Here is a 12,448-nt window from a genome sequence, read left to right on the forward strand (position 1 = left end):
ATATAAAACTAGAAGTAAAACTATTTTTTGAAAATGAGCACTGAAATTATAAAAGATTTTAAATGTAGAATTAATGAATTTTAAAAAAAATATGCAAATGTAAATGCCTACTACAGAACATGAATAATTATGAATACTAAAGTTAATATCTAAACCTATAACTATGCACATACATCATGACTAAAAGTGTAAATGTTTAAGTATTACATACTTAAACATGTACACTCAATATGTCTGTGCAGTTTTTTTTATAGCCATGATCCAACAATTTAAGTACATATTTAATGAGGTATTCATCTTTGGCAATACTATCTGTTAAATGTGTAGATGTGGTTACAACAACTCATGTAAATCACAATGAACAGATCTCAATAAAGGGGAGTTAAGAAAGGGGAGATCACTCATTTGCAGTGTCATGATTCTGTACATTTATTATCAATTTTGTCTTTTTTCTTTAAGAGCATGCAAGTATGAACAGTAAATTTAAATAAATGTTTTTTTAATATTTTAGACTAATTCAAAGATAAAGACAAAACAACGGTGCATTGGATGTTTCTATTTAGAACCAATAACTGACCTATTACAGCTGTATTTCTTAAATATTTAACTTTGTTTATTCTTCTCTTAATCTATAATTTTTTACCAGAATACTTTCCATTCTGGTTGACAACTTCAGAGCTATTAGAAATTAAGGCATATAGCTTGGTATATCATCATTATAGAATGGACTGTGTGCAACAGTGATGGTCCTATCTTCAAGGTCAAGACACATGTCATTATTTAAAGCATTCCATCACAATTTCCTTTCTGCGCAATAACTTTAGAAATCTTTCAACTTATGGATTAAGCTGGTATACTTATGTGTTATCATTCAAACATTTTTGTGTGTCCCAAATTAGGTGGTCCTATTGTCAAGGTCATAGCCATGGGTCAACAGTTTAAGTTTTCCATCACATTTTCCTTTCTTCTCGTAAACTGCATCTTTAACATACCATCATAATGCTCTTTGCACACTTTATGAGAGATTCTTTAAGCTAGCACTAAACAGAGTCTTTGGCTATTGTCAAAAGGAGACAAAATTGAAATTGGCAAGTACAAATGTGTTTCTGTGCTAGAATCATCCCACTGTATGTACATCACGAAATCATCCATTCTTCAAACCACTGTAAATAATAAGGGAGCTAGATGGAGATAAAAGCATGGATGTTGCAACAATAAAAAGTCTTTTCCATGGAAAATCTATTGAACCTGTTTAGTGCTACCTTAAATGTTAATTCTGATCATGACATATTTGCACAACAATACTGTCTGCAAAAGAAAATCTCACAATTCTAAAATGCATATGGTAATAACATGGTAATGTGCATATGGTAAAATGCATATGGTAACATGCATGGCACAATCTTTTTAAGCTGCATCAAGACACTAGGATTAATTATTACAAGTTTAGCCAAAAAAGATCTGATGAAAAATTTAGGGACATTTTAGCAACAAATATTACTCTTATTTCCTTTAAAATATATTGTATTTTATTTTTCATTCTAAATAGGCTTTTTTCTCTATTCTTTTCGAAAGAAGACTAATGCATACATAAAAATAAACATCTTACTTCTTGTCTTCTTTCTTCATATAAATCAAGTTATCTTTGGAGTTCATGTTTGTTCGAACTCTTGCAGAAATATTCATCTTAAGATAGCAATTTCAATGCACTACTAACATTTGATATTACATACATACATACATACATAATGAAAAAAATCCTAAATGACAGAGATGCCAATGGTCTAAAGACTTTTGCTGAAAAGCTAATTTTTTCTTCAAAAAAAGGATCAAAAACAATTTCAAATTCTTCAGAAGAAATGTCTTGCAATTTTTACTTCAAATAAAACATTGATTATGTGAATGTTTCATGATAATTTTGCCACAATGTCCCTAATTTTCTTCAGAATCACTATGGTGCATGAAATTGTCATAAACATTGACTCACAAATCTCAGGATAGTATAATGGCATGACTTTCCATTCAAGCTCCTCCTCCACCTTTTGTACTTGTGACCCCTTCTTTTTGTGTTTATGACCTTTCTGTGCATTTCTTTCAGAGACTGACTGAGTCTCAACATTTGGAGTCACATTATTTGCATTGTACCCTGATCCAACCTTTACTGAAGTGCTTTTAATAATAGTATGTAAAGGGATGCTACTCTCATCTATAAGTTCGTTAAGTGGGAGACAACTCTCCTCCTTGAGTGTAACTCTGTTTTCCTCATCAGTTACAATTATATTTTTATATCCTTCAGTGTAAATATCTGCTGCTTCTGCTGCAGAATGATAAATATATCATGAAACAGAAATATGTTGAGAAAACATATTATGAGACAGTGATGAGTTCATAAAATATATTATGAGATAGTGATGAGTACATAACATATATTATGAGACAGTGATGAGTACATAACATATATTACAAGACAGTGATGAGTACATAAATATATTATGAGACAGTAATGAGTACATAAAATATATTATGAGACAGTAATGAGTACATAACATATATAATGAGACAGTAATGAGTACATAAAATATATTTATAAGACAGACATGTGTTCACACAATATGAGACATGAGACAGATATGTCTTCACACAATATTTTATGAGACAAAGATGTGCTCACACAATATATTAAAAGATATATGTGTTCACACAATATAAATACTTTTCAACCACATCCCAGGTAATACCAGCAAATGAATTCCCTGATCTAAGCACAAACTTTGCCAAGGTTTGAGAGGTAAATGATGAACTGACAAGGCTAACACTCTAAGCCCATGATAAATTCCTGGCATAAAACATCATAAAACAAACAATGGTCAAAAACCTGTTCTGAATCAACAACAAAACCCCCCAACCAAACAATACTCAATTCATTTCTTTCTACGCTTTTAATTCCAAAATTGAGAGAATAAGCATCTCATCAACTACAGAGTTTCTACCTGAATTTGATTTAGTTGTGGCATTTTGATACTGAAAGAAGTGTCTACCTGAATTTGGTCCGTATTTAGTTGTGGCATTTTGATACTGAAAGAAGTGTCTACCTGAATTTGGTCTGTATTTAGTTGTGGCATTTTGATACTGAAAGAAGTGTCTACCTGAATTTGGTCTGTATTTAGTTGTGGCATTTTGATACTGAAAGAAATGGCTATGTGATGAAATATGTCCTGTGACACTGTAGTTTATGGCAGGGAACCATCTGTCCTATATGATTTTGAAAAAATAATGATTTTGCTGAAATGCACTGATGGTTGTATGGTACCAATTGAGGTGAAAATATGAAATCTTCAATGGGATCATTAATCACTGAATAGGCATGTGGTACCCATTCATTCCTTACAAATAAGTGAACACTTACACTGAAACAATGCTTCTATTTAAGTGAAAACTTAATAATGAGGTTCTATTTAAGTTAACACTTAAACTCATTCCTAAACGCTCAAAGCTGTTCTATTTAACACTTAAACTCAAACAATGTGCTACTGTGACAAAAAATACCACACAGGTTGACTAGCATCAAATCAAAATAGACTTTGAATGATTAGGATACTCTGAATTAATTTATTTTCATAGCTATCAATTTTTATGATTTCATCAAAAATTATATTTTCATTGGAACTGATATTCATGGATTCATGGATTGGAGATAGGGTCCTGTTATTGTTATAATGATAACATTGTTCAATGGTGCTTAGAATTTGTTTTTATAGAGACAATGGTGCTTATAATTCACAATGAAATCAACATAAACTGGTATTCCACATAAACTGGTACTCCACATAAACTGGTATTCCACATAAACTGGTACTCCACATAAACTGACTGAAACTTTACTATTGTTTCCTTATAACTTCAATTACCCTAAAATTATCCAGTTCTCAATTTGAGTAAGAGTGTACTGAAACTTGGGATCTCTGCTCATAAAAAACAAATCTTTCAAGTTATTGATATTTTTTCTTCATTTAAAGTAAAATTTCAAAGTCTTTCTAATGCACACGAAATATCTCTACATCTTTTGAAACATAATTTACTACCACAATAACATAACAATGATGAAGTATTTTTCTAAAAATTAGGAACTATACGTACACAAAACATTCGCCTGTGCCAGGAAAGGTGCATCTTGGGATTGCATTAACTGGGAAGAGATCTTCAATTTTGCGAGAAGGTGTGGACGATCAGAGAACTGCTTGAATAAGCGGGCTAAAGAACACAGCATTCCACAGCACAAAGATGGAAGGATAGATGAAGAAAAGGAAAGGAAAGGAAAGGAGAAGAAAGTTAGTAGTTAAAGCTTCATTACATAACACAAATAAATGTAAAAATGTATATTATTTAATCTAATTACAATAAATTTAATTATTATATATAAGAAGTAATTATTTAATATGATTACTGCATACAGAAAGTGGACAGAGTGACTAAGAAATTCACCAACATTTTATAGATAGTTTCTAAAATACAAACAGACGATGTCCAACTACTAGACAGGAAAAGTTACCATGCATATTAATTAATTATAAAAATATGCAAAACCTACTTCAACATGTCCACATAGTATGGCCAGATTAAGCACAAATTCCATCCAAAGACTCTGAACTAACAAAACCTAATGCAGCAAAGTGTCATTCACCCAATCTGAATCAAATAGTCCTAATGCAGCAAAGTGTCATTCACCCAATCTGAGTCAAATAGTCCTATTGCAGCAAAGTGTCATTCACCCAATCTGAATCATATAGTCCTAATGCAGCAAAGTGTCATTCACCCAATCTGAGTCATATAGTCCTAATGCAGCAAAGTGTCATTCACCCGGTCTGAGTCAAATAGTCCTAATGCTGCAAAGTGTCATTCAACCAATCTGAATCAAACAGTCCTAATGCTGCAAAGTGTCATTCACCCAATCTGAGTCAAATAGTCCTAATGCAGCAAAGTGTCATTCACCCAATCTGAATCAAGTAGTCCTAATGCAGTGAAGTGTCATTCACCCAATCTGAGTCAAATAGTCCTAATGCAGCAAAGTGTCATTCACCCAATCTGAGTCAAATAGTCCTAACACAGCAAAGTGTCATTCACCCAATCTGAATCAAGTAGTCCTAATGCAGTGAAGTGTCATTCACTCAATCTGAGTCAAATAGTCCTAATGCAGCAAAGTGTCATTCACCCAGTCTGAGTCAAATAGTCCTAATGCTGCAAAGTGTCATTCACCCAATCTGAGTCAAATAGTTCTAATGTAGCAAAGTGTCAATCACCCAATCTGAGTCATATAGTCCTAATGCAGCAACCAATCTAAGCTAAAGAGACCTAATAAGCTAAATAAACTAAAGCAGCAAATTAGATGGCACTGGAACCCATCACTTTTAATTATCTATTTAAATATGACTTTTGCCATTCTCTCCACACTTCCACTTCCCTATCCATATCTACAAAAATATGACTTTTGCCATTCCCTCCATACTCCCACTTCCTACCCATATCAACAAAAATATGACTTTTGCCATCCCTCCACTCTCCCACTTCCCCACCCATATCTACAAAAATATGACTTTTGTCATTCCCTCCACATTCCCACTTCACTACCCATATCTACAAAAATGTCTTGTGCCATTTCCTCCACACTCCCACTTCCCTACCCATATCTACAAAATATGACTTTTACCATTCCCACCACACTCCCACTTCCCTATCCATATCTACAAAAATATGTCTTGTGCCATTCCCACCACACTCCCACTTCCCTACCCATATCTACAAAATATGACTTTTGCCATTCCCACCACACTCCCACTTCCCTATCCATATCTACAAAAATATGACTTTTGCCATTCCCTCCACACTCCAACTTCCCTATCCAAATCTGCAAAAATATGACCTTTGCCATTCACTCAACCCCTCCTCACACAGCCTTTCCAATCCATATCTTTGGGATTCATCTAGAATCTGAAATGTGACTTTTGCCACTTATTCTACCCCTCCACACCCCCACTTCCCTACCCATATTTTTGGGATTCATCCATTCACTCAACCTCTCCACATCAGCACTTTCCTACCCATATTTTTGGGATTCATCCATTCACTCAACCCCTTCACACCCCCACTTCCCTACCAATATCATTGGGATGCATCTAGAATCTGAAGCCTTGATTGTTCTATATTGATCCATCTGAAACGTTCACAATAAAAAATTTCACCATCCCTCAATCAATGTTACAGCAAATAAATATGTATGTCAGATTACAAACTTATCCCCGTGTCCCATTTCCACCCCATCCCTGTGGCTACATCCAGAATCTGAAGCCTATGTTGCCATAGACACATCCTGGTTACAAGAAAACCTGACTGTGAGATAAGGCTTATCACAATATTAATATATCTTGATTATTACAACTCACATGAAAAGAATGCTTGTGCTGCCTGTAGACCACTGGCCTCCTGTGCCTTCCGCTCAAGTTCTCTTTGTCTCATTCTGTATGAAAAAAATTAAATGAGTGAACAGTAAAATACAACTGTATGCTTGCCCCAAGAAATGGACCTGAAGCACAACAAACACTGATGAAATGAAAACATGTCATGTGATACCTTTAGGATTTTTGTACAAACTCAGTGGAAAAGTTTATCATTGCTTATTTTTGCAAACAATCATAATAAATCATCCCTCTTGATGTGCTTATTATAGTTCCTATTGATTTACTCAATACATATAAAAAAGAGATACAGACAGACATATGTAGATACTAGATACAGAGATATAAGTATGCTCCAAATCAAAAACCCAGATCTGATTATTGCAAATGAAAATTGGAATATTTTAATTGCATTCAAGTAATTATCACAGAAAAAAATGCATAACAAATAGATGGACATATAATATTAAATATTTCAATTTAGCCACCATTCTGTTGCATCCCATCCTTGCCAATCCTTGAAGAGTTTGCAGCCCTGCCAACTGAACAAGACCCCAGTAAAGCAGCCAAATGGTTTTAGTTTAAGTTAAATGTATCTTTGTAACGGTGTAAAGAAATATCATGTAAGACTATTGCTGACTTGGGGAGAAAAGATTGTAAGCATTACTATGGTCTGATGCAGCAATGTTCAAATCAACAGGATATCATTTCAATAAATGTAACTGTCAATGTTCTTGCCTTTTATCCCAGTATAGCAAAGTATCAGAAAATTGATGTTTTATACTTCTATACTGATTGTTTGAATTCTTGAGGAGATTTGAAAGACATCACCTTCAGCATGCTTCTGCATGTTGGAAGACATTTCTAGACAATGCTAAAACGTAGATGCAAATGTCTGATAATACTCACATATCACATAAACAACATGGATTGGCTAGATTATTCTTTCATTCTATGGTTGTTAAAATATTTCTCATTACTTAACTAATCAAGTACACATGTTGTACATGGTCAAACATAACAGTTTCACTTAACTAATCAAGTACACATGCTGTACATGGTCAAACATAACTGTTTCACTTAACTAATCAAGTACACATGCTGTACATGGTCAGACATAACAGTTTCACTTAACTAATCAAGTACACATACTGTACATGGTCAAACATAACAGTTTCACTTAACTAATCAAGTACACATGCTGTACATGGTCAAACATAACAGTTTCACTTAACTAATCAAGTACACATACTGTACCATACAGAAACTTTCTTAATCTTAAAATTTAGTTATGGAAGAAAATATCAATATGCAATGATTAAAAATGTGCTGTTTGTGTGGTCAATGGGTCATTAACATATTAGCTCAGCTGCCAAAATTGCCTGCATGTGTGATTCTGCATTAACCACCTGCAGAATGTTCAAAATTGTCTGCATGTCTGATACTGCATTAAAACCTGGGAGAATGTTAAAAATTGCCTGCATGTGAGACACTGCATTAATCATTGGGAGAATGTTCAAAATAGGCTGCATGTGAGACACTGAATTAATCACCTGGAAAATGTTCAAAATTGCTGGCATGTGAGATACTACATTAATTACCTGGAGAATGTTCAAAATTGTCTGCATCTGAGATGCTGGATTAATACCTGGATAATGTTCAAAATTGCCTGCATGTGAGACACTGCATTAATCAACTGGAGAATGTTCAAAATTGCCTGCATGTGAGATACTGCATTAATCACCAAGAGAATGTTCAAAATTGTCTGCATGTGAGATACTGCATTAATTACTGAGAGAATGTTCAAAATTGCCTGCATGTGAGATACTGCATTAATCACCAAGAGAATGTTCAAAATTGTCTGCATGTGAGATGCTGCATTAATCACCAAGAGAATGTTCAAAATTGTCTGCATGTGAGATACTGCATTAATCACCAAGAGAATGTTCAGAATTGTATGCATGTGAGATACTGCATTAATCACCAAGAGAATGTTCAAAATTGTCTGCATGTGAGATTCTGCATTAATCACCTGGATAGTGTTCAAAATGGCCATTAATCAATGGGAGAATGTTCAAAATTGCCTGCATGTGAGATAGTGTATTAATCACCATGAGAATGTTCAAAATTGTCTGCATGTGAGATACTGCATTAATCACCTGGATAGTGTTCAAAATGGCCATTAATTAATGGGAGAATGTTCAAAACTGCCTGCATGTGAGATACTGCATTAATCACCTGGATAGTGTTCAAAATGGCCATTAATCAATGGGAGAATGTTCAAAATTGCCTGCATGTGAGATAGTGCATTAATCACCAACAGAATGTTCAAAATTGTCTGCATGTGAGATACTGCATTAATTACCTGGAGAACATTTGAAATGTAACATTTAATCCTTAATAAGTGTACTGACTAACCTCAAAAAAGCTTTCTCCTTTGCTGCCTTTCTATCTTGCTTGCTGCCATGATGGCCATGAGGTTTAATGTTGATCAGCTTTATTTCCTTTCGAGCATTCTCCATCTCAATGGCTGTCTTCATGGAAAATTCCACAAACTCCCTGTATTCCGAACAGCAGTACAGCTGTGATGGGTCACTCTGAAGCTGTTGGTCCAGTGTCGGGAAAGGCAGCAATGATTTTCCACAAAATTCACAGATGCCTTTCTGCAGGATTTCAGCAGCTACATCCTTCTCTTCAGCAACTGGTTGAAGTTTGGTCTCTGCAAGTTCTGACTTAAGCTCTTGCTTCTCTGACTCTCTGATATACTGTAGATATCATAATGGAATATCCATGATGAACAAGATGATTCCAAATATTGAAATCAATACAGTGAAATCTGCCTTAGCAGACATCTTCATACAATGGACATGTGGTCATTGAAGGAGAACATTTAAGATACCTAAGTTTTCTTAAACCTGTCTTAAATTTCAACAGAAAATTAAGTCTAAACTTAAACTTAAGTTAGAATCCAACAATCTGATTGACTGAAATTTAAATTTTAACTTATAATTGTCCAAACAAATGTCTTAAACGTAGACTTCAAACCTGTGTTGGTGAAACAAAGACCTGTTTAGTATTTTAGTTCCATAAAAAATGGACAAGATTTTGCTTCCATCAGTATCCTTTCTGGACAGGATTTTACTGAATCTGAGTTAAAAAGATAAAGAACTTTGATTAACAAAATATGTTTAATTAGAGTTAAAAAAATTCATTACCTGTTAGCTGGGGACAAATAAATATTATACCTGGGAAAACAAGGTATTCAAAGTCAACCAGCCTTTGATTTGACTGGTCTTATATAACTATATATGCATGTATTCATGCAAGTAAATGAACCATCAACATAAAATGATAAATGAAAAAAGGACTTTGGCCTTCAAATCATATAATTTGCAAGAAATTCAATACTAAATGTTTGTGTAAATGAGTAATCAGCTTTTAATTGGAGTCACCTTAAAGATGTTTAATTGGACAGCCATATGTTTCTACTTTGCAACCAGATTTTTCAGTCTGATACAGTGGTGAAGTGTCCTTTCTGAAAGTGTTTCTACCCCCTTTTCAAAGTATGGAAAGTTGATGAAGAAACATATCAGGTATTTATAAGAGGAATGGGGAATGGGATCAGATCAGGTATTTACAAAAGGAATGGGGAATGGGATCAGATCAGGCATTTACAAGAGGAATAGGGGATGGGAACAGATCAGGTATTTACAAAAGGAATGGGGAATTGGATCAGATCAGGTATTTACAAAAGGAATAGGGGAATGGGATCAGATCAGGTATTTATAAGAGGAATAGGGGCTGGGATCAGATCAGGTGTTTACAAATGGAATGGGTAATGGGATCAGATCAAGTATTTACAAAAGGAATGGGGAATGGGATCAGATCAGGTATTTACAAAAGGAATGGGGAATGGGATCAGATCAGGTATTTACAAGAGGAATAGGGGATGGGATCAGATCAGGTATTTTACAAGAGGAATGGGGAATGGGATCAGATCAGGTATTTACAAGAGGAATAGGGGATGGGATCAGAATAGGTATTTACAAGAGGAATGGGGAATGGGATCAGATCAGGTATTACGAAAGGAATGGGGAATAGGATCAGATCAGGTATTTATAAGAGGATTGGGGAATGGGATCAGATCAGGTATTTATGAGAGGAATGGGGAATGGGATCAGATCAGGTATGTACAAAAGGAATGGGGAATGGGATCAGATCAGATATTTACAAGAGGAATGGGGAATGGGATCAGATCAGGTATTACAAAAGGAATGGGGAATAGGATCAGATCAGGTATTTATAAGAGGAATGGGGAATGGGATCAGATCAGGTATTTATGAGAGGAATGGGGAATGGGATCAGATCAGGTATGTACAAAAGGAATGGGGAATGGGATCAGATCAGGTATTTACAAGAGGAATGGGGAATGGGATCAGATCAGGTATTTACAAGAGGAATTGGGAATGGGATCAGATCAATAATAAATTAGTTGGGTAAGCAGATGGGAGAAGAGAGAATAAAGTCCAAACAGAAATAATGCTGGTTGGAAGGAGGTTAAAAGTTGAATACACTACATATCAGGTATCATTACTTTAGGAATAAATTCTTTGTTTTGACATATATATATTATGAGGTAACGTACCTGATGATGTCAATAGTAGATATATCATTGCAAATTGAGGTTTACAAGTCATTTACCAAATCAGTGAAGCTGGTAAAATATGGATATATCTGCCTTCCAATGCTCAAAAACAAGATTATATCCCTATCGTCAAAATGACATGTATGTGGAATATTTTGTGGAAGAAAATCTGTATATATCATAATTATTTGTACCACTACAACACCTTCAAGTCATGATGTGACAATGTTGTCAGAGCTGTAAATTTAATTCTTTGTGGCACCAAACACGGTCTGGTCATTATGTCACAACATTGGCAAAACTGTAAATCGAATTATCAGTGGCACTACAACACTGATGAGTCATGATGGCACAGTGTTATCAAAGTTGTAAATGTAACTATCCTGGTACAACAGCCATCATAACAATTCCATAGCATCAAAGTAGTTCTGAAAAAATGTAATTCACAATGACACTACAACACAAATATTGTGTGTTTTCACAATCATTTTAAAGTTGTAAACTTTTTTCTCTCTGGCACTGCAAAATCAGACTGGTCATGATGTTACAATGGGATCAAATTCTCATTTAAACTTCTAAATAGACTGGTCAGAATGTCACAATAGTGTCAAAGTTAATATAATTATCTGTGACACTACAGTACAGACTGGTCATGATCATATAGTGGTGTTAAAGTCCCTGTGACGTTACAAATAGACTGGTCAAGAGGTCACAATGGTGTCATGAATTTCACTCCTGCAGCTTTAAAATTCTGCCAGTCAGAAACCAGGTGACATTAGCAGATATGTTAGGAAATAGACATGTATGTATTTTAATTGCATCAATTATATTTTTACCAAGTTCTTAACATTTTAGTAGCAAATATTTTGAAATAAATTATGGTGCAGTCTACTTTAATGCATTAGAAAATCTCACAAAGTGGAAAATAAAGTAATCTCATTATCTGTCTAGATGTAATTCCATCCTCTGTTGAGCTGTTATCCCACTCTATCTAGCTGTGCATACATAACCGTTTCTTTATTGTAACTTTCATTTGCATGCAAGCCACAAAAAAACATTAAACCTCAAAATAACATCACACCTTTAAGGATTAAATTCAGTAAAATTTCCACACACCAAATCAACCTAATTAATCTGATATTTCAGATCAGGTGAAGAACAGAGAAGGATGATCAGAGGTGAGAAAGAATAAAAAATTATAATGAAAATTTAATGTCTCATAAAAATTAAAATAAATAAAAAAGAGAGATAAGAGATACAAAATGGAGAGCAGAAATCATGTTGAAACTAAGAGCTGACAGCAGTTGAGACAGAGGATAGATCAAGAATTAGCACCAGAAAAAGAATTAGTCAA

The 12,448-nt window shown here is 34.4% G+C and overlaps 1 protein-coding gene across 2 annotated transcripts in view; it reads right to left on the reverse strand.

Moving 5' to 3' along the window:
- LOC149798754 (glutamate-rich protein 6-like) overlaps positions 1-12,448 on the reverse strand; it is a 107,759-nt gene that overhangs the window by 44,302 nt on the left and 51,009 nt on the right. The window contains exons 10-13 of one of the 2 annotated variants that reach the window (XM_089957627.1): positions 8,868-9,214; positions 6,438-6,511; positions 4,138-4,251; positions 1,988-2,317 (exon numbers count right to left, since the gene is read on the reverse strand). In XM_089957627.1, the coding sequence (XP_089813753.1) occupies positions 1,988-2,317; positions 4,138-4,251; positions 6,438-6,511; positions 8,868-9,214 (865 nt within the window). The remainder of the gene's footprint in view (positions 1-1,987; positions 2,318-4,137; positions 4,252-6,437; positions 6,512-8,867; positions 9,215-12,448) is intronic. The other variant, XM_089957628.1, reaches the window with a different exon arrangement.

The sequence above is a fragment of the Sinohyriopsis cumingii genome, chromosome 5, assembly GCF_028554795.1.
Source record: "Sinohyriopsis cumingii isolate HCF-2022 chromosome 5, ASM2855479v2, whole genome shotgun sequence".
Classification (NCBI taxonomy): Eukaryota; Metazoa; Mollusca; class Bivalvia; order Unionida; family Unionidae; genus Sinohyriopsis; species Sinohyriopsis cumingii.